The 24,125-nt window shown below is 41.4% G+C and overlaps 1 protein-coding gene across 1 annotated transcript in view; it reads right to left on the reverse strand.

Annotated features, from left to right (window-relative positions):
- Nucleotides 1–24,125, reverse strand: part of COL24A1 (collagen type XXIV alpha 1 chain) — a 3,617,818-nt gene that overhangs the window by 81,099 nt on the left and 3,512,594 nt on the right. The window contains exon 58 of the mRNA XM_044086026.1: nucleotides 21,131–21,240. Within this exon, the coding sequence (XP_043941961.1) occupies nucleotides 21,131–21,240 (110 nt within the window). The remainder of the gene's footprint in view (nucleotides 1–21,130; nucleotides 21,241–24,125) is intronic.

Genomic DNA, 24,125 nt, shown 5'->3' on the forward strand with positions numbered 1-24,125 from the left:
GATTTTCTTACTGCTACAGAGGCACCTGGATATCGTGTGGGTATATTTGTTGTTTGGTATTGTTGCTGATTTTAGCCCCTGATACCTGGAATATGGCTACAGAAAATGAGAACATTTTAACTGAAGTGGAATCCATCCACACCAATATATGGACTCAACCAAATGCTGATGAATTTATCGCTAAGGTGAGCGAAAGCATAAATCCTTTATATCATAGCACTCTTGAAGAACAGGGGAGTGAGGTACAGAATGTAGACTTTTCGGCACTAAGAAGTGATCTGTTATTACTAGATAAAGATTTATTCAAGCTAAAAAGAACACAATATGAGAAGTTTCGTTTAGAGATTTGTATGAAAGAAGAAATTGTGCCACGTAGATTAAGAGTGTTAAAAATGCCTGCTCAAATTAACTGTGACTCTGGCCTCCTTAGTGACTGGCAAAAGTTAAACCTCAATACTGGTATGGGCTACATGAAATTGCTTGTCGCATCAGCAGAGAGGGAAATAGTATAAATAATGGATGATGTGAAGTCTAAATATACTCAGCTACATGAACGATACAGCCCGAATCTACTAGATAAACATCTGAGAGAAACTATTGAAAATGCATCGGTCTACTCTAGAAAGTTGTTACAAATAAAATTAAAGAAACTGAAGAGAGACTGTGATGATTTTGCACTAGGTAATGTCTTTACATGGCCTTGTTATTTTCAGGGTGAAACTGAGAATACTATACATAGGGAAACTGTAAATTCAGAACCCCACAATAATGCGGAGACTGTCAGAATCAATTCATCCAATCCAAGGGCGAAAATGATGCAACCAACCCCAGACGAGCAAACATCCTGACGTCACCTCGAGTACGTCAGCACCAACTGAACAGTTGGGTGCGAGAAGGAAAACGTTTACTACGACTGTAGAAGTGCATCGTGAACTTAATGGAGTTGTTTGTGTGACTAATGGAGCTGCGCAAGTGATTAATGAAGACAGTAATCGGCTATCTTCTTCTACCACGTCTTTTTTACAAACCGTGGACCCACCCTCCTTGAATTTTCCATTGCCAACCAAAGAGAGGTCAGCAAGCAGGAAAGGCAGGGGCCAGTACAATGGAACCCAGAGAGGATGGAGCAATACCGGAAACACCAGGGAAGCTCGGTGAGTCCATATACAATAAAGAAAGCTTTTTTGAACAAAAAAACTAGTAGTTAACTTGTCTACATATAATTTGTCACAGGAAAAACTAAATATTTTGAAAAAAGGCCTGTGGTTTATTCCTACAGAGTACACTAATATCACTGAAATAGTGTTTGATATTAAATTATTTACACGCAACCTTATGTTAAAAACTATGTATGATGGAAGTAATAATGAAGTTAATTTTATGTTTAGAAAACCTAGCTTATATGTTCCTAAACAAAATTCTTTAGTGAATGCATTTGAACAACTTTGCATTGATGATGCATACAAATTGTATTATTCACAGAATGTTAGAGGAAAAAATATGCAATATAACTTGAACAAACATGAACATGAAGTGATGATTAGATTGCAAAATAATTGTAACATCATAATAAGACCAGCTGACAAAGGGGGCCAGATTGTAGTGATGGACAGATCAGCTTATGACAATGCTATGTATGATATGTTGGAAGATCAATGTTTTTATCAGGCTATTACACCTACACAAGTGAAGAAAATGATAGAGAAGATACATCATGACTTGAATGAACTTGTACTGAATAATGTTATTGATGAGAATTTGTACAGGTATTTTTTAATGCCAAATCCCATAATTCCCATAATACAGGGGTCACCCAAAGTACATAAAAATATGCAAAATCCTCCCATGAGGCCAATTGTGGTTGGACGAAACTGGTGTACTGAGCCAGTATCTATATACTTAGAAAACCACCTTTGTCCACTGATTAGTGAGACTGGATATAGATTGAAAGACACAGAACATTTTGTTAGGGACCTACATGATTTCTTAAAGAAAGGAAAGGTACCTGGGAATTGTATTTTGGCTACATTAGATGTAGTGTCACTGTTCACAGTAATACCGAATGAAGCAGGAATTAGTAGTGTAAGCAGGATGATGGAAAAAAATCCAAAATACACAGCGTTGAAGTTACAACAAATGCAAGCACTTCTAAAGTTAGTACTGGAGAACAATATATTTATGTCCAGGAATCGGACATACTGGCAATGCAATGGAGTTGTGATGGGAACATCGTGGGCCAACAGTTATGCCAATGCTGTATTGGCCAAGTGAGAGGCAGAGAACATACTTAAAGGTCCATTTCAGAACAATATTCTGTTTTTCCGGAGGTTCGTGGATGACGTCTTTATTTTATGGGATGGGACAATAGATCTATTATTACCATTTATTGAGTTTAGAAATCAGACTACACAGTTCCTTAAATTTACTCTAAAATGGTCCTACAGAGAAGTGATTTTTTTTGATGTTACCATTTTTAAGGGACAGGATGATGAACTTAGTGTTAAGTCATACAGGAAGGACTGTCATGTTAATAGTTTATTGAGTAGTGAAAGCATGCACCCCTCGCCTACATTCTTACCCGTGGGTTCGGAGCCGAATATCGGCTCCGACTCGGCCAAACTTTTCTAGCTCAAAGTCTTCTATTGGCCGGGCTAAGAAGGTATCCCATGTTGCACTGCTCCATATTCCCAGATCTCGTTTGCCGCTTGTGTAGCTCGGACGTGGTCTTGCTGTTGGCTAAGTACCCTTTTTTCTAATTCTTCTTTAGAGATTTTGCTGAAAACAAAAGCTATTTTAATAGCGATTTCCTTAGTGTTTTTGGGCTTAATTGTTGTGGGATTGTTTGTTGTGGTATCCTGCTAGCTGTTCCAACAGGCTAGGCCCTTTTCAGTTAGAGGACCTAGTCCGTCCCCTTACTTGTCTCTGTTTTCATTCTTGGCTTCTAAAACCATTTAAATTAGAGGTTTTAGTGTCTTCAGTTGGCAAAACAACCATTTTAGTTAGAGGTTTGTTAGTCCTAGTCGTCCTAGTGTGTGCCCCTTTGACTTTGTGTGTTCGTAGTTTGTGGAGATTTTTGTTCAGCTAAGTTTCCGCGCTTAGTGTGGTGTTTTTTATGTGCCTGTAGTGGTGTTTTTCCAGTCAGGCAGTGACTTCTCATTGGTTGGGCTTGGTTATTATTTTGAGATGTCTAAGGATTCCAAGGAACACAAACCTTCAGGTTTTAAAAAGTGCTCTAAGTGTGGTTACAAGATATCCATCACCGATGGACATTCAGTATGTGTTTATTGTCTGGGAGCAATCCACCTGCAGGAATCCTGTAGCTTCTGCCATGCTTTTAGTCCCAGGGTGCTCCAAGAAAGAAAGAATAAATTAATCCTGAAGGGACTCTTAAAACCCTTGTTCGAAGAGGCCATGGATTCTGCTTCCGGCTCAAAGTCAAAATCCACTAAGTCAAAAAAGAGATCTCCGGCTCCGTCAGTCTCCTCGGAGCCACCAGAGAAAGTGATGATACTAGCTTCGACCTCCTCAGCTCCACTGTCCTCGGGGCTGCAGGAAGTGTTGGTGTTGATGGAAAAGGCGTTGGCTCCAGTTATACTGGAACCTCTTCAGAGCCGATCGCCCAGTACTAGACCAGTGTCTCCTGAGAGGAGATCCAGATCTCCCTCCCTGTCCTCCAAATCCTCCAGGACACTTTCAAATGTGGATGTCGATAGGGTGGTGCAGTGGCTCCTGCAATCACCGGTTTTGGCTACATTGTTCTCCGCTCCGTCCCAGTCGGCTCCGGAACCTGTTCCATTATCTTCTTCGATTCCTCCTCCAAGCGCATCTCTGTCATCGGAGCCGGAATGCTCCACTCCATGTGATGTTCCTAGGTCGGTGCCGATGGCCCCTCCGGGCTCATCAGTGCCGACGTCAGCTCTGACCCTGTCGGCTCTGTCCATGGGGTTCGGGACTCGGGATTCCTCGGTCGGGCCCAAGGGGGACACCTCGGGACACCTTTCGGTTCCGAGTCTCCCTCTCGGTGCCTCGGCTCGTGGGACCCCGGCTCCTGTCATGATCTCGGAGGCTGGCCAGTCGTCGGATTTGGGGGGGCCCAGCTTTTGAGAGTGCGCTGGCCACACCTTCAGCCACATCATGCGGGTCGGTCATTCTGTCCCCTACCACTCCGGTGAGAGCCTCTGATCACCACCTATCAGTAGACAGTGTAGCTCCAAGGCCTAGGGATATCCCCATGAGTGGTCCCCAAGTTTCTGAGGGCACCTCAGAGTTTTTGCCTGAGGAGCCCCCCCAGGAAGAAAATTTGCAAGAGGAAGCACATAGACTCCCAGGATGAGTCTCTCACCTCAGATACCGACCTTGAGGAATGGGAGGGGTCCCCCAAGTCATCTTCTGACGATGTTTCTTTCTCCGACATCCTGGAGATATTGAAACAAAGAGGTGACTGGCCGTCCAAAGCCCCCTCCGAGGAGGAATCAGTCTTCCTTAAGGCCTTTGGTGCTCAGCCCTCTGCCTCCTGGGTGTCCCCACCCTTCGATGAGCTCCTGGATTGAATTTTTCGGAGGGTGTGGGAAAACCCTGATTCTGTGGCACCCGTACCCAGGAGACCCAATAAATTTCTGTCTGCTCCCCCGGGTAAGGAGTTTTTGTCCAAAGGGGTCCCTGTGGATGCCATGGTGGTGGCGGCGGCCACTCAAAAGGAAGTAGCTGAGACTTCTTCCTCCGTCCATCCTCCTAACAAGGAGTCTAGGACCATGGACCAGTACGGGAAGCATACCCTCTCATCAGCAACCTTTACCTTACGGTCGCTGAACTACCTGTCTCATTTTACTCAGCTCCAGAGAGATCTCATCAAGGAGTTAGGAGATACTCTCACGTGTAACATTCCTGAGGCGGTGGCCCAGATGGTTAACGCCCAGGTCTCTACCCTCAACTCCATCGTTAACTCCTCCATGCGGCTCATTTCATACGCAGCCGAGGGAGCGAGTAGGGCAGCAAGCTCAGGAGTCGTCCTTAGGAGGCAAGCCTGGATGCACTTTTGTCATTTCACAGAGGCCTTCAAGTCTTCTTTCACTGACGCCCCCTTTGATGGTTCTTCTTTGTTCGGAACCAAGGTGAAAGACACCCTCACCAGGTGCGAGCAAGAGGGAAAGACTCTGTCTGCTGTAGGGGTCCATTTTTCCCTTCCCTCTAGGCCTTACCCCAAGGCCCAGGGGGGGGGAGATGTGGTTCAAAAAATCACAGAGATTCTTTCCCGGTGCACAGGGTGAGCCCCCTCCAGAGGCAGAGGAGGGGGAGGTTATTCAGGAAGACGCTGCCCTAGAGGCAGAGGGGCCCCCCGCAATTCGGGAGACTGTGATTCCTTTCGTTGCTCTCCCTACAGTCGTTCCTGATGGAATACCCGACTGTGCTTTTCCGGAGCCAGTCGGGGCAGAATATCATTATACCCAGAAGCCTGGCAAAGCATCACCCAGGACCGATGTGTATTACGAATAATTTCCGGAGGTTATGTCATCCCATTTTCATCAGATCCCAATCCAGTCAGAAAAATCCCGGATGTTCCACCCAGTCAAAGGGATCACGCAGCTTCAGAGGTTTCAAAGCTGCTAGAGAAAGGAGCCATCCAGCATGTCCCCTCAGACCAGATCGGATTAGGGACTTAACTCACAATTCTTTTTGGTGCCGAAAAGAACAGGAGACCTGAGACCCATATTAGATCTCAGTCAACTAAACAACTACATACAAAAGTCCAAGTTCTGTATGGTCACTCTGCAGTCAATTCTCCCGTTGTTGGGAAAGGAAGTATGGATGTGCTCCATAGACCTCAAGGATGCTTACTACCACATCAAAATGGGCAGGGCATCCAGGAGTCATTTTTAGTTTCGAGCCCTGCCTTTTGGTCTCACCACAGCCCCCAGGGTGTTCACCAAGTGTATTGCGGTGGTGACAGCTCACTTGAGACGTCAAGGATTCCAAGTGTTTCCGTAGCTGGACGACTGGCTCCTCACCGCCCCTACCACGCATCTACTAATCCAAACCAGGAATACCATCACTCTCTGTCAACAGTTAGGCATAACATTGAACTGGGAAAAATCTGTCTTGTTGCCCTCACAGCATGTCATTTTTATAGGTGCAGAGATAGACACCATTCAAATGCGAGCCTTTCTACTGCAGGAAAGAATCAGAGTCTTACAGCAACAAGTGCACACCCTGATACCCCTGAAGAAAGTGAAGGCAAGATGGGTTCTCCAGCTGCTGGGGACTATGGCAGCAACAATCATGTTAGTCCCTCTAGCGAGACTGCACATGAGGCTCCTTCAATGGCTCCTCTTCGCTGAATGGTCTCTCCAGAAACTTCCACTTTCCCATACTATTTTGCTCATGGACAGATGCAAACAGGATCTCAGTTGGTGGCTTTGCACCAGCAATCTGGACAAGGGGAAACCCTTCGTTCCACTTCCCCCGGTTGTCACAGTGACCACGGACGCCTCCCAGATGGGGTGGGGGGCATTATCTCGGCAGGACAGTCCAAGGCACGTGGCAAGATCACTAGATACATCTGCATATCCACGTCCTAGAGATGAGAGCAGTGCTACTTGCGTTGCAGGCACTTCAAAGCTTGCTACCTCTCGGGACTATTGCAATACACTCAGACAATATGTCAGTGGTGTGGTATCTGAACAAACAGGGAGGAACCAGATCATATCCCCTGTGCAGAGTGGCCATGCGAGTATGGCAGTGGGCAGTATCTTCCCAATGGTTTCTGGTGGCAACGCACATTCCGGGGAAGTCCAACGTGATAGCAGACAGGCTAAGCAGAGCTATTCTGATGCCTTACGAGTGGTCCCTGAATCGTCTAGTGGCAGAACGAATCTTCAGCAGATGGGGTCTCCCTTGCTTGACCTTTTTGCCAGCCCCCTCAATGCCAAATGCAGCAGCTACTTCACGCTGATCACCCCACAGGGGTAGTCGCCCAGGGACACTCTAGTCCACGATTGGCCCTCCGGTCTGCTTTATGCTTTCCCTCCATTTCCCTTGCTATCAAAAGTGATTCAGAAAGCTATAGCCTTGGGAAGCAGAATGATTCTGATTGCTCCACACTGGCCTCGTCAAGTCTGGTTCCCTTTTCTCCATCCCTACATTGTGGACACACCTTGGACTCTGGACCCTCAAACAGACTTACTGACACACATGTCGGGGCAGTTCCACTCCTCTCTGCGGACCCTCCAGTTGACAGCCTGGCTACTCCACTTCTGTCGTTAGTTAGGCTGCATCACTTTTCACCAGAGGTAGTTCATACTTTATCTTCCTCTCATAAGCCCTCTACTAGGAAGATTTATTCCAGCAAATGGAAGAGGTTTTCTATTTGGGCTCGTACCCAATAAATTGACCCTTACACAGCTCCAATTCCCTTTGTCTTGGAGTTTTTGTCTACCCTTTTTCAGTAGGGCTCAGCATCCGCTACCATTAAAGTTCAATTGGCAGCAATTTCTAACTTTCATGTTGCTAATGAGCCTAGTCTAATGGCTCACAGACTCTGTAAGGCTTTCCTGAAAGGCACCCAGTTACTCCTTCCTCCTGTTTCAGAACCTATCATGCCCTGGGATCTAAATTTTGTTCTGCAAGCCCTTACTTCTCCATCCTTTGATCCTGCAGCTACCTGTGACTTAAAATTCTTGACCTGGAAAACTGCCTTTTTAATAGCCATCACATCAGCTAGATATGTTTCAGAAATTCAGGCTCTTTCTATTAAACCTCCATACTTGATCTTTCATAAAGACAGTGTTTCTCTTAGACCAAACCCTTCTTTTCTTCCTAAAGTGGCATCCATATCTAATCTTAATCAATCTATTGAGTTGCCAGTGTTCTTTTCCCATTTTTCAAACAAGGTAGAATTTAGATTTCATCAACTGGATGTACACAGGCAGTTACGTTTCTATCTGCACAGAACCAAAGATATCCGAAAATCTGATCAACTGTTTGTCTCTTTTTCGGAAAACAGAATTGGGTCCCCTGTCTCCAAGATCACCCTATCCAGATGGATATCAAATTGCATCTCTTTCATTTATTCCTCAGGGGGTAAAGACCTGCCATTTCCAGTCAAGGCTCACTCTACTGTATCCACTTCTACAGCTTATCAGGCCAGATTATCTATGGATGATATTTGTGCTGCAGCTACCTGGGCTTCTCGACACGCCTTTGTTACTCATTACAAGCTGGACGTGGTATGTAGGGGCAGGTCTTCCTTTGGTTCCACAGTACTCAGGAGTATCTTCCGCTGAGCCACCCAGGATGTAGGTGCTGGGGACGCTGTCCCACAGGTAAGAATGTAGGTGAGATTGGACTACATAACATCAAGAAGTTATGTACTCACCATAACGTTTGATGTATGTAGTCCATCTCGCCTCACATTCTTACTTACCCTCCCACCTTCCCCCTTCCTGGAGGATCTGGAGGTTAGGGCTGGTTTTTAGAGCTCCCTTCACCTTTGGTTTATTCCTTTTTCTTGGATGTTGTTATGCATGAGGTATGAGTGTGGTGTTCACAGCAAACTAAAATCTGGGGATATGGAGCAGTGCAACATGGGATACCTTCTTAGCCCAGCCAATAGAAGACTTCAAACTAGAAAAGTTTGGCTGAGATGGAGCCAATATTCAGCTCCGAACCCACGGGTAAGAATGTGAGACAAGATGGACTACATACATCGAACGTTATGGTGAGTACATAACTTCTTGTTTAGGAACGTAATACAAAACCAGTTTTACAGAGCATCTAGACTGAATGCTAGTGACAATGATTTTATACAATAGGCAGATAAGACAGCAGTGGAACTTATGGAAAGGGGTTATGATATACAAATTGTAGGGCAAAATAGAATGCAAATAAAGAGGCTGAGACAAACAAGAACTAAGCCTTATTTTTCAGATGTAGATGAGAATGCTAGAACAGTTGAAAGAAATGGACAGACATCTGATAAACTTAATGTATGTCTCAGTTATTCTAGGAATATAACACAATATATGGAAATTATCAATAAGCATTGGAGTGTATTGACTACTGACACACAGATGAGGAAATATATAAATATGAAACCACAATTCTCGTTTAAGAATAAGACAAACTTGAAGAGAAGACTGTGTAACCCAAGGGACTCTGCAACATCCACAAACAACATAGGGACTAAACTTTGTGGGAAATGTCATATGTGCATGTATATGGCAAAAGATATGCTAGTGTTTAGACATTCAGATACAGGGGAATTATTTGACATCAGATCCGGTGCAACATGTGATAGTTTGCAGGTAGTGTACCTTGCTGTGTGCCAAGTATGCAATACATTCTATGTTGGCAAAATGGATAGACAGCTCAAGGATAGGGTTAAGAGAATATTTGTACCACATTAGGAAAAAGAGCACATTTAATGCACTAGCAAAACATGTCAACCAAACTACAGAACATCAATGATTTAAATTTGTAGTTTTGGGGAAATGCTTAGAGAACCCAAGAGGAGGTGATATTAAAAGCAGGACTCAGAAACTGGAGGCAGAATGGATAGTGAGACTGAGAGCTGACAAAGGACATGGCCTTAATGACCATGTACCCCTAAGAGCTATACTTAAAAAAGACCATTATGTAGACAAAAAAGGGGATGTATGTTGTGTTGTTAAGATGTAAAAATACATTTTTAAGAGTTGAATGATTAATCATGTGACAGGATTAAATGGTATAAGAATGGTGTTATTTAGATTCCATCCATACACCTGAAGAAGCATTATTGTGAAAGCGCTTGTGCCTGTTTGTTCTTTTATTGTTATGTATTATTTTAAATGTACATGACTTTCAAACATGTTAATTAATTTTTTACATTGGTTGGTTGGTTAGATCATGTGATTGTTTTACAGGGATAGTTAAATGGGGAGTTGTTTTCTATCAGTTAGTTTCTGAGGACGTCTTTGCTACACCATGAAGAAAGCACTTAAACTTTTAATAAAAACAGTGTCTTTAATTCACACTGCAGTGTTCCGTATGTTCCAGCTTGTGGTGCATTTTTCATGTATTGGTTCTTTAGTTTGTGAAGACATAATATAATACAATATAAATAAAGATTTCACATGCGAGTTAGAACTACAAAGGTGCAGTACAAGAATGACACTAACGAAAGGTTAGTGTGGAGGTCAGCCAGGTTAGAAGAATTAGAATGGGTGGCTACAGGAGCATAGCCAGTGGTTAGTAAAGTGTTCTTTTAGGAGTAATTTGAATTTGCAATTATCAAAGTATTAAGTATATGCTGGGGGATTAGGTTCCAGGATTTGGATAATTTATTTGAATAGAGACAGTCACCACAGTAGTTGTTGGACTTTTTTACTTTTAGGAGTGGTTTGTCTGATGATCTTAGGGGTATGGGGATGGAATTTGGTTCAATTAAGTTAAAGAGAGCAGGGCAGTGATCAGGTTTCTGGATGATATTATGTGCAATTGTAAGTTGGTTGAGAGTTAGAAGATTGGGAAGTTCAAGCCAGTTAAATTGGCAGAGCGCAGTACAGTGGTGGGATTTGTGGGGCTGGTTAACGGCAAACTTGGCTATTTTATTATAGCAGCTCTCAAGCCTATTTAAGTCAGTCTTACGCAAGTTGGTGAAGATCTGTGTGCAATAAAGGAGGGTGGAAAGCAGGTAGGATCTGGCTGTGGAAAGACTGGCATAGATAGTTAGGAAAGGTTTGCCTCTATAGAGTGAGCCAAGTTTGATGTGAACTTTTTTAATTGTAATAGCCATATGTTTGTCAAATTTTAGGGATTCATCTATTGTTACACCAAGGAGTTTAGTTTGACTTACTGACTCGATTCCTGTATCGCTGGAGGAGCAGATGGTAAGACAGGTTTGATTATTTTTAGTTCAATTGTTTCAGAAGAGCATAAGATTGGTTTTATTGGGTTTGAGAAAGAGTTGATGGTCGATAAGGTATTTTTCTATGTCATTGTGCCCAAGCCCTATCCCTTTGTATAAGTGTTAACTTAGAGTCATTTGATAACCAAGGAAATTGTTTGGGCCTGACATGGACTTTCCTAGTGGGTGCAAGGTTATCTAGTACTTGGAGGAATGTTCTGTTAAAATATTGAAAAACAAGGTCTAAGTGGAGGGTTTTTAATGGTGACCAGTCACATCGCTATAGCAGTGTGTTAAATATAGAGGGGCAGAAGTTATTTTTACTGCAGATGTTTTTATATATGATGTTATTGGTTGTGTGAAGCCGTTTCCTAAGTAGAAAGGTGGGGAAGTGGTCACTAAGAGAGTCAGGAAGGCAGCAAGCTTGATAATTTAAGTTAGGCCTATTTGTAAGGATCCAGTCTAAAATCAATTATTTTTTAGAATGTTTATCAATACTTGCTCCATGGGTCCTGATAATATGCCAGGCTGATTTCTTGACGGCACCAGACCTGTATGGAAGACATGTGACTAAACCTATTTATTTTACTTATTTTTATTATTGTTTATTTGTTCATCCTTTACTGATCAGGTTAGTCCCACTAGGCTAATAGCCCCTATTCAGGGGAGACCCAAGGTGGTATTTATACTGCTAGGGGAGATATGGCCAGGGCTTTGGGGAACTTCCCCTACTCTATTCAACCTCAGCTGCCCCACTGGATTCATGCATGAGGAATGGAGAAGTGTGGCAGTCATCCTACTGCACAGGGGGGATCCACTGCTGATAAGGGAAACTACAGATCTACAATCCTCGCCAGCCTTATCTATAAAGCAATACAATGCATCATTATGAAACTTATCCGCGGTGGTACAGCGGTAGCATTGTTGTCTCACAGCAAGAGGTTCTCCTATTCGATTCTCGGCTGGAGTGCCTTCTGTGTGGAGTCTGCATGCCCTCCCCGCAGTCGAGTGGCTTCCGAAAGACATGCATGAATGGGCGTGCCTTTGCTGAAGGTTGGTCATTGGGCTGGCAACTCGGCACCATAAAAATCAACTGCCAATCATTAGCGGACTGGAGTTCCGCTGTGGCGACCCCAAACCGGGAAAAGCCGAAAAGACAGACAACAACATTAACAAGGACACAGGCAGTCTGCAAGCCTTGTACCCATGCTAGTTTGGGTTTGCTAAATACATATCCTGCCTCCTGAACCTGACAGACTTCTTTGAACATGTCACAAATGCATTAGAATTGGACAAGTTAGCTCACCCTGACTACCCAGACCTGGCCAAGGTCTAGCACTCCATTCCACATTCTGGCATTATCCACAAGCTAATCAAACTAAATGTAAACTCCTATGTTATCTGCTGGATATCAACTTGGCTAACTGAACTGGCAGAACCCAATCTATCAGTGTGGGAAACATACTCTCTTTGGAAAGAGTAGTTACCAGTGGTGTTCCCCACAGATCGGTTGGTCCCTTGACCAATTCTGTTTGGTATTTACTTCTCTGATGTCAAGGTTGACATCAAGGGCCTGTGGCTAACTAACTTTGGAGATTATTGCAAACTTGGAGCTGTCATTAATTTCCATCTGACCTCCAAATTCTTCAGGAGGGATAAGTATATGCCAATAAGTGGTGCCTGGACTACTGAGTAAAACTAAATGCCATGAAATGCAGCATTGTGTGTTTAGGCAAAACTGGACACCCATGCAACTACTACACAGGTGTCACCACTTGAAAGATGACTCAGTCATTAGGAACCTGGGCATTGTGGTAGACAATGCATCTTCTGATCACCATATATCCATTATTGTTAGGAAATCCTTTTGCCTTGTCAGACTACTCAGCAAGTATATTTCCTTCCACATCTCAGGAAGTAATCATCCCTCTCTACTCTTCCTTCATCAAGCCTATAGTAGAGTTTGATGACTCCTTTGGTATGTACCATCTAAACATATGACCCAACTTGAGAGACCACACCATTTCCTATATAAGATAATCAAAGGCATGCCTTCCCTGACCCATGCAGACCCCCTTAAAGCACTCTGTCTCTTTTCTGTTTCTTACACACACTTGAGAGGTAACCTCTGTTTTGCTTACAAAGTGTCAAAGGATCCAGTCTTATGTGACCGCCTGCACATCTGACAAACTAATAATGCTCTCAACACCCAGTCATGAAATCTTCACTTTCACCAAAACATAAAAAGGACCTGCTGGTGAGAGAGATATATAGATCCCGCAGAATCCCTTTTATGTAACTGACTTCTGTTGGATGGAAAGCATATTGGCTCCCTGACCTTCTTTAAGCATAACATGGAAGAATGGATGAAATCATAGATACACTCTGGGTATGGCTCATCAAGCATTCATCGAAAGGGGTTGAAACTAGCTATAAATTAGTCATGTCAATGGGCACCTACAAAATGGGGTGTTGTGGCTAGGCTAACATGGTTCCCTGGATCAACAGGTTTATACTGACCTATGAACTTATAATTTCACCTTTTCTTTACTGTGTCCTGGAAAACACAAAATTGACCTTTCTCAGATATCTGTGCTGCCATTCTATTTTACTTCGAATACAAATTGCTTGTAAGACTAAGTTATCTAAATTATCACATCCAGTGTGTAAAACAGGGAGTTTCCCCTTGTCTGATAATGTTCCACATCAATGCGGTACTGTCTGTTACTACCTGCAAAGTTTCTGGCTGTATAGTTGTTTGTAAGGATATTAGTGCCATAATGATAGTCAGCATTGTCTTTATACAAGGATGTGCTGCTCTGAGATGGTGACTAAGTTCCCTGTATTTCTAGGATGGGAGTTCCGAAAGGTAATCTAATGGGTCTGTGGTTAACTTATGACCAGGGAGAGGAGAAAGCAATGGCAGACTGAATATTACAGTTATATGCATTACCCAACACTGTAACTCGTTGATCAATGATGACAAAAGAGGAACACTAGAGAAATGCTGGGACTACAATGAGTAGTCCTTTTGATTCAACCAATTTCTCACATGCCATTGGATTTTTCTCATGTGCAGCCTTGACATAGGAAACATAACAAAAAGAAAGGAATAAACTTAAGAAACTGCACTGGTGTTTTTGTAGTTAAATGAATTTTTTCATGAACAGACCACTATCCTTTGAACTGTGTGCCGTGGCACACTAAATTGTTCTTTTTAAGATGGTTCTTAAAAATCTGTATGGGCTATGCCTAGTCCTGAAAGTATTTCACAATCTGCTGCAAAGCCTTTAGGGACTGCACAAATCAACCATACTGCCACAGGTAAAGCTGAACTACCTTTAGTCTTAAACGTGCAAATTCTCAAGCTAGACATTTTGTAAATACCCTAAATATAACATAAAGGCCAAAGGGATAAGGTAGTATACTGAAAATGGAAGTTACCTTCACAGAATCTCAGAAATTTCCCAAATAACTTTAAGACTTCGATCCTATGAAAGTTTTAACTGCCTTCAAAGAGTCAGTAGGAAGGCACCTTGTTGCAAAAGAGTTTACAGAGTCAACAGTATGAATTGTTTTGTTCTTCTGAACTTGTTCACGTTTGAAAGGTCTACTACAGGTCTCTATTACCTTTCATACTTTCTTTGGAATAGGAAATGCAATGAATACAATTATTTCCTTCTGTACTTCTGAAACTACCTCTATAGACCAAATGCCCCGAAGATTTCAAAGAATTGGCAAGGCCAAAGGAATCTTCTAGTTCTGCTCTAATTCAGTTATATTTATGGGATTGTTCACTTTGAAGGTAATTACCTGAAGTCACAGAATACTGGTGTTACTATGAATATGTTTGAATTAAAAAAAGGAATTTTCTAGACTGATAAAAAACAGCTACAGCTTGGCGATGGCTTACTGCAAAAGACTGAAAAGTAGCCCTTAGCACTACCTGTCTGATGTGCTGTTTGCTGTTATTAAAATGTCACTGCCTATGCAAACATAAATGTTGTCTACTGTTTTCACTTAATGGTGAATTGCAGAATTGCAGGGGATGAGTGAAGATAGTGTTAAAACTTAGAAATGCATTAAAAATATAATCTTTCCTGATGCAAAGGAAAACTGGTTGCTGCTAAGTTCTCATCCAGCATGTCTGCTGTTTTCTTTAACACCGCACCTTGTACTCAAGCCTACTGCTTCCTGTTTTGTTTCCTGTAGATATTACAGTTGTATAAATCTTACCATAACAGTAGATGTCCTTCTCTTCACTGTTGCAGTATCCAAAACAGAAGGGATCTCCTGCCCAGGGCAGCTCAGTATACAAAAGCCTAATGATCATGTATGCACCATACATCATATTTATGCTCCCTGCAAAGAATGTAGGGCATAAAAGGGATGTATAGATGCAACTACCCAGAACTGAATTGTCCCAGAAGAGAACAGTCTCCACAGGACAAAGGAGTCCATGTACATCCAGAAGAAAAAGGGAAAACCTTCTGCAAGAAGGGAATCTAAAACAAAACCAGAACAAAAGAGGGGGTTGGAGGGAGTGAATACTGTAACAGTAAAGAGAAGGACATCTACTGTTATGGTAAGATTTTAGGCAACTGTGCTGTGTCTTTTTGTATCATTGTTGCAGTATCCAAAACGGCACAGTGGTGCAGCGGTTAACGTTGTCGCCTCACAGCAAGAGGTTCTCCGGTTCAATTCTCAGCTGGGGTGCCTTCTGTGTGGAGTTTGCATGTTCTCCCTGTGTTCGCGTGGGTTTCCTCCGGGTACTCCGGTTTCCTCCCACATTCCAAAGACATGCATCTGGAGCATTTCTCCCCGGGCCTCCGCTGAAAACAGGCTCTGTGGAACCTAGTCGGACATTCCCGGTCAACAAATGTTAAAAAAAAAAAAAAAAAAACAGAAGGGAGACTGAAAAAGCTCAAGAAACAGAATGGGAGGTGGAAATCTGAGAAGAGCCCTCAACAAACCCACATAAAATGGTTTCAGCAAAACCTGAGCTGGCCCTAGAAACAATTTCCAGTTTACAATGCTTAGTAAAGGTATGCACCGAAGACCAAACAACAGCTTCATGGTTGGAATGGGTGTCCAACCCCTTGAAGAAAACACCAGAAGAGGCAACAGCCCTACTGGAATGAGAACTAACAGAAGCACTCAGAGATTTGCCATGAAAATAACAACAAAATGAAATGGCCTTAGACATCCAGGAGGAGATGGTTTGCTTAGAAATGGCCAAACCTAATGTCCTGGGATGAAAGGAAACAAAAAGCTGATCAGACCTTCAAATGGCCTTAGTTTTATCCAAATAGTACCCTAAGTTGTCTTTGCAAATCCAAGGTATGCAGAACTCTCTCACTAGCAGACTGAGGAGAACGGAAAAAGGAAGGGAATTGTACCATCTGATTCAAGGACAACTCATTTACTACCTTGGGCATAAAAGACGGATTAGTACAAAGGGATACTGTGTCCCTGTGAAAACCAACAAAGGAAAAATGGCCATAAAGGCCTGGAGCTCAGAAACCCTCCAAGCAAAAGTAAGAGCCAGCAACAAAACGGTCTTCCAGGTACAAAGTGGCAAAGATGTAGAATGGGTAGGCTTAAAAGGAGCATGAATCAATTTTTCAAAAAGAAAATTAAGGTACCAAGGAGGAGGAATAGCTTTCCTTGGAGGCCTAATACGCAGGGCACCTTTGTCCATCCCCACCGATGGACAATGCCCAGAAAAACATACCACATCACTGTAGCTTAGTCTGTGTACACCTTCAAGGGCCCAGGGAGAACATCAGGTGAAAAGCCTGAACATCCAAAATCAGAGCTCTCATCTGACTGCTGATGTACAGGCCAAAGACCCTGAACTTTCAGGGAACCAAAAGAAGCCTCCACCCCATGTGTCTGGCATTGGTGAACAGTTCTTGGGAAGAGCCTGGAGGCTGAAAGTGCTGGCCTGGGTTGAGACCAAATTGTTGAATCGATTCTAATTCCTTCTTTAGATGGAGAAGTAGAGGTACACTGAAATCCAGAGGGTGATAATGTTGCAGTCAAAGTGACCTGAGGTACCACTAAAGCTTACACATATGCAGTATGGCAAGAGGAAGCATTGAAACAGAAGATGCCATGAATCCCAGTGCCTGAAGAAACTCCCTGGCTGACATGGCAGTCAGAGGAAGAAGAGACTGTAAGAAGGTTGTCAATGACAAAACTTTTGGAGGTGGAAGACAGGCCAACATTGGGACTGGCTGAATCCTGCATCCCAAAAATACATGATCCTGAGAGGGAGTCAGAATGGACTTTTGGAAGTTGATAGTAAACCCTAGGCTTTGAAGAAGAGAGATGGTGAGCTTCAGATCTTGTAAGAGGCACCTGGGAGGAGGTGTCTGAAGCAACAGGTCGTCTAGGTAAGGACAAATTTGAATGTTTTGGAGCCTGCAGAAAGCAATCACAGCAGCTAGGCATTTTGTGAATGAATACCCCGGGGGAGAAGAGAGGTAAAAAGAAAAATCAAATATAAAGGTAAGCATCTTTCAGATCCAAGGACACCGGAAAAGCCTGGGGGTAATAAAAGAGGAAACAGGGTTTGAAGAGTAAGTATATGCAATGAAGGGACCTTGAAAAAGGCGTTGAGCTGGGAGAGATCCAAAATAGGTCTCCAAGTGCCCTCCTTTTGAGGAACCAGGAACAACCTGGAATAAAAAGCCTTTCCCACTTGGGAAGGGGGGGGGGCAGGCTGAATGGTTTCTTGGTTCAAAAAGGAAGTCACTCTAGAGGAGGTTGAGAAATCCCTGAAAAAGGATGGAGAGACTTCTATACCATGAAGTAACCCTGATGGATGACAGAAAGAACCCAAGAGTCTGAAGTGATGACAAACCAAATTGGAAGACAAAGAGAAAGCCGAAGGGACAAAGGAACCTGTTCTAAAAAAAGGGGGGCGAACTGTCAAAGAGAAGCAGGCTTATCAGATAAAAGAGGTTTCTGGGCCACAGAAATCTGAAAAGCCTTAGCAGAGGGGGCACGCTTCCCAGTCTTCCTGCCCTTGGAGGCTTGGCAGGGTTGTCTGCGAACAAAAGCAGATCTAGAAGGATAACTCCTGTGGAACCTAGAGATAGGAGAGACAAGGAATTCAGACCAAATAGCAAAGTTAGTGTTCAAACTGGTGGTAAAGAAGTTCTGAGTAGTTGCGTCTGTACATTCATTTTATGCCCCATGTTCTGTGAAGTGAGCATAAATGTGATATGGCACATATAAAATCATTAGGCTTTTGTATACTGGCCGTGCGTCAGGCTGCCCTGGGCAGGTGATCCCTTCTGTTTTGGAAACTGTAGCAATGATATAGAAGGACAGTGTCCAATTCTTTGATGGGTAATTTCAATTATATTTAAGGACTAGAAGAGGAGCATTTGATTCACATTATGCAAAGCTGTTTTCTTTTCCTATAGTAGCTGTGTGATTTTCTAAGATGTCAGCAACATATGAAAAAAAGCCATTATTAAGGGCTGCATTTAGATTTTTGTTTTTTACCTTCTCAGAAAATGGTAAGGTTCTTAGCTATTCAAGGCTTCGAATAAGAGAACCAGAAGCAGCAGTTTGAAAACAATTCAGTATTTCATATCCACATCTGAGTACATGTGATACAACATTATTAGCTGCTTGGGTCAGTTTATTTTTTATGTTTGTACCTTTTCACTTCAGTTTGTCATACTTAAACTGCTTAGCTCTGACAGTGAATGCTATAACTTCAGTACTGAAGTTAGATAAAGTCTAAAAACAACACTGTGTGGGCCCTACCTTTGATGAACTGTAGGTATAGTGCATTTAAGGAAACCCACAAAAATTGTATTATGGGTACAAAGCTGAAATTACTGCATTCAGTACTAAAGGCACAAATGAATTAAGCTTCTTTACCCCTGGTGACTTACATCTGTTCCTGCTGAAGTAAGGACTTGCTAGTATGCTTTTACATGAGAGATAATTGCTGCAGAGCTACATATTCAAATCACTGCATGCTGTAATGTCTACTCTTCAATGGGTGTCAGTAAAGTAGTGGATCAGACTGTCTCCCTCCTAACTCCCCATGATGGCCAACCAGTGATGGATGCTTAAATCAACCCTCCCTGACCAGTTACTCTAGCTAGCTGATCCCCTGTTGGCTGGGTTCCAGTCAGAGCTTTAGCCTTCTGTTTCATGGACTTGACTGGGTCAGTTCTGACAGCTTTTCCCTGAGAAGCATCTGCACATTCCTTATACAAATCATCAGTTATGTACTGTCCCATATGAGTCTGATGATTTTTGATTTTGACTCCAGTCACTGAAGTGTAGACTTTTTTCCTCCTACATCTTTCATGTTACCCTATTTTTCTTGCCTGGAGAAACGTTTCTGATGCCTGATCTTTTACAGGACTCTACTTCCATTGCTGTGGGGTTGCCAACCACGTTTTTAAAAAGGTAGATGTGAGTCCTCAAGCAGCATTTAGAATCAATCAGGCATTTTAGGAGCAAGCTTATGCCATCAGGTTCTGTCCAATTTTGATGTAAATGTCATGACAGGAAACAACAAATAGTTGTAGTGCAAGAGGTTGGGATGACCCAGTTTCAGAAGCTTGATTTTTGTTGAAGGGATGACATTTTTTAATCACATGAAATACTATTTTAACAGGTTAACTGAATCATAAAAAAAGAAAGTATTTTCAGGAGGGGTAACCTGAATATAAGGAACCTGTCTCATATTGTTCATACCATAACCTGTTCGGAAAACATCTGATCAGAATAAATTAATCTGTGATCTTTTCTGTGATCTCACAAGTAGAAGAAGGGGTGTGGCTTATCTCATTCTCATGCAGCTGTCCCCCAAAGTAGCAAGTATTATCTCAGACTTATAACTTGATGTAGCATTCTGTGCCACGTCAAACAGGTCTTTCTGATATTTAGATGCCTTTCATATAAACTGATGTCTACATCCTTTTGGTCATGAAAATATAAATACCTCACAACGGTTAGCTGCACAAAACCAAACAGTCAACAGGTAAAAAACAAGCAAAGTGCAGTTTCACGACTGATAAAAAACGAAATTCCAAGTTCAATGTAGTCAAAAGGTTTAATAAAAAGATGAGCGCTTTCACAATTCAAACAATTGCTTCTTCAGATCACAAAAAAAAAAAAAAAAAAACCACAGGTTTAAGTACTCCATCAAATAACAATAATTAGTCATGTGATATGTAAGAAAGTAATAAATGTGCTCAGGAAGAGAGCTATTTAAAAAGACAACCACAGTAAAAAACATCCTTCATAAAAAACATATGTATGAACAAAATACATAAAAACTGTTGAAAATCCAACTATTATGTGAAATGACCTGAAAATCTAGATATATTTATATGCTACATTAACTAATATAGTATAAATATTATATAAATTACTTTCTCAAACCCCTGTTCTTTAATTCTGGTTTCAGGGGGACTACATCATTTAGACCGGAGCCTTTATGCACTCTGACTCTAAGAATCCATCTAGTTTCATTGCGTTCAGGACTATAAATAATATCACCTAGTCTCATATCAGTCCTGGTAACTTCCAATACCTGAAAGGCAAACTTATGCTGATCCCCTTCCTACATGCAAGTGCACTGTACTCTAATCTTTTACTAATACAATATAAATGGTCTCCTATCTGCTCACGGAGACATCTGTTGGTCTTGCCAACATAAAAGTTTCTACGCTCATCTTTTTTATTAAACCTTTTGACTACATTGGACTTGGAATTTCGTCTTTTATCAGCCGCGGAACTGCACGTTACTTGTTTTTTATCCTTTTGGTAATGTTCAGTATCACAACATGGTGTCTAAGTGATTTCTTGACTCAATCAGCAGTGTAGTTGCCTTCCTGGAGGTGGTTCTGGGGGGAGAGAGAGCACATAGCTAACTTAACATATGCCTCTACCTCCAGAACATCTCATTAGTATTGTGGTATTGCATGTCTTCATGTAAGAAGTCCATGCAGTAACATGTAAGATGGCTGCTGAATTGGAGAAAGGTACCACAATGTGGTGTGCACGTTGCAGTACCTTAATGAATTTAGCTTATTTTAAAACTTTGTTCTACTATGTTATGGAAAAGAATGTGTTGTTACGAAGAAGTATTTTGCAGTTTGCATTTTAAAAGTGCATTGGGTAACAGGTTTGAAAATAATCCCCACAACTATAATTCTGCCAAACCATAGTTGCATTGATATAGTTTTGAAAATAAGCAGTTCATACCTTTGACACAGAAATGGGACTTAGACATGTCTGGCCGCCAGCAGTGAAATTACAGACAACTTCTATAGCATCAGATGAACAACCCAAGTTTGGATCTATCCAGTATTTTCCTGTTTGCAAAAAGAAAACACATGATTAGTGGATCTGCAAAACCAGAACGGCTTGCACAGTTAAACACAAGGAATGTAAACAATGAAGACATGGAGCAGCTTTATAAACACTTACAAAAAATTACAAGGAAAACATTTTCAACACATAAGCGGCTATCAATCATAATTCAGACATCTTGACAGCTTAACTGGCATCATAAATCCTAATGTCAGCTTAACTGGCAGCATAAATCATCTACATTTGAATATTTATGTTTTTGTAATACTTCTGTAGTAAAATAATACACCCTACAGAGCCTAGGCACGGAGTAGTGCTTTGATTGTTAGTAATAATGCAAAAACTCTAAATTAAAGACACTTCAAAAAGTGTATTTTATTTTTACTATATTTATTTGTTAACCTGTTAAACCACTGGGCAGATGGCAGCACTGTCTTGTTAAATGACTTGTTCAGTCACACAGTAGGCAATGGAGGCGGAAGAATCAAACCCTGTACTACAGGATGCAGCTCATTAACAGAACACAGACTACCCTGCTGTGCATATATAACCTCCATAAATAGATTTTTTTTTTGATAGGTACTTATTCACATTTCTTCACTTTGAGGAGTAAATCTTTTGCTGTAGTATTTGTATAAGGCATGCACACTGCAGCATCAGGGATGTAGTCAGTAGCTTTATATATATCAGATAATATAGTATAACTTGTCATACTTTAAGAACCACATTACCCAATTGAAATAGCCTAATACATCTCCTCATAGGCAGCTTTTATTATACACCTCTCACATATTCGGATATTTTATGCAAACCCTCATCTATCAATACTTAACGGTATTTCATAGACCCACTTTAAGTAAACCTATTGCCGCCCTTCTCCCATTTTTTTCAACATCAGGTAATTAACTAGCAATTTTTTGTTTCTGTTATTAATCTAATTTCACTTTTCCTTTGTTTTAATAGTTCCAAATAAGCAGCAAATTTTGTCAAACTAACACTAATCTCACTTATTTATTGTCCTCATTCTATTTTTATGTATTAAACTACTTTTGCTACCAGTGACCCACATAGCAAGTGTGTAAGCTTTCTCAGTAATTTCCTGCTTTGTATATTGTACTTTATATCATTTAGTGGAAACAGTAACAGTTACACTCTCTCATTTTCTTTTGGTCCAGTTCACTGATTGTTTTCTGTTCCAAAACATTCTGAGCAAGTGGAACCTGCTCTGCTGAAGCTTGCTCCACTCCTCTACCAACCCCTATTCTCACCCCCCCAACACTTGCTCTAAATTTAACCAATACCAGTCTTTAACACCTGCACACATTAACTATTTGCAGTCCCTTCCGTATTTCATGCACTACTCCCTCCACTGTTCAGTTCCCCTTTCTGTCTTGTATATCATAACATGTACTCCCTTGATCTCTTACTTACCGAAATCAACCCTTAATTCACCTAAGGTAACATCCACCTTATGCACTCACAATATCACAGACTTTTTCAAACACAATCTACACTTATACAACCCAATAATACATATGCTAAAGTTAAAATTTAAATCATTAAAATGAAATGCTTATCTACAACCAACTCACCTCCCCCAAACTAAAACTCACTGGCAACATCCATCCATGCCCTGGATCCTACATGCCCACGAACCTTTAACTCTATAATCCCTAGAAACCACACGCTTCCAATACAACATAGCACTATTTGTTCTTTGCTTAACATTACACATATAAACATTAGAAGCATCTACAATAAAATACCACATTTCCATGCCTGGTTTAACCTACATGCTCCAGATATAGTAGTACTAACTGAAACCTGGCTGAAAAAAGAAATACAAAATAATGAAATTCTGCCCCCAAACTATAATATACTAAGAACAGACAGACAGTGTGAAGTTGACCTACTATACAAAAATTCTCTTTACCTCTTCACCACTAAATCTTCCACAATTTGATAAGGGAAAAAAACTCTCAAATCTACCTCTAAACTCAACCAGAACAAGACATTATCCATCATTGGTGCTTATTTACTACCTGGTAATAACCTCTCTATTGTAGAAGACTTCTTCAGCTGGGTCTCATCCAACATCTCCCAAGAAAAAATCATACCAGGTGATTTTAATGTCGACTGTCTCTCCCTTCTTGACTCAACTAACCAATCAATAAATCTCTACGATCTGTTAAAGCTATCACCACTCCCACCTGTTATAATAAAAAAGGGAATGTGAATTGACTGGATTCTTAACTCTATGCTTCATAAAAACTTTACTTCAAGTATCCTTCCTGATACCATAAGAAATTACCTCTCTACCATCATAATAAGAAAGTAAACTAATATACAAAAGCTGCCACATTTCACCATGGCACATAACCTCACACATTTCAGCAAAGACTCCTTTATCTCCTGTCTAAAACTATATAACTAGAATGCTCTAAAACACATTCTACTAGATGATGTGGTAGCTCTTTTTAATTCTACTGTCTTGAACATCCTAAATGATCTTGTGCCACTCAAAAAAAAGAGTTAGGGCCAAAACTGCACAAGATTGCCTCAAAATACAAAATACCCTATAAGATTTAGAGACAGAGCCTGGAATACACTGCTATCCAATAAAACAATAACAAATCTCCAAAAATTCAGAGAATTCAGAAACCAAAATAAAACGCAAATTAAATTAGATAAAAAGACTATACTACACAGACCCACAACATAATAACAAAAAATACCAAAACATTCTGGTCTCTATAAACCAGCTGCTTAATCCCAGCTGGAAAACCCAACCAACTCCTACACTTAACACTAACAGCAGCTCTACCAGCTGTGCTGTTGCTTTCAACTCTTGCGTCATTCCCTCAGTCTCATCACTACTTCAACATTT

This window comes from Protopterus annectens, chromosome 10.part0, assembly GCF_019279795.1.
Source record: "Protopterus annectens isolate FY-2018-M chromosome 10.part0, PAN1.0, whole genome shotgun sequence".
NCBI classification, from domain to species: Eukaryota; Metazoa; Chordata; order Ceratodontiformes; family Protopteridae; genus Protopterus; species Protopterus annectens.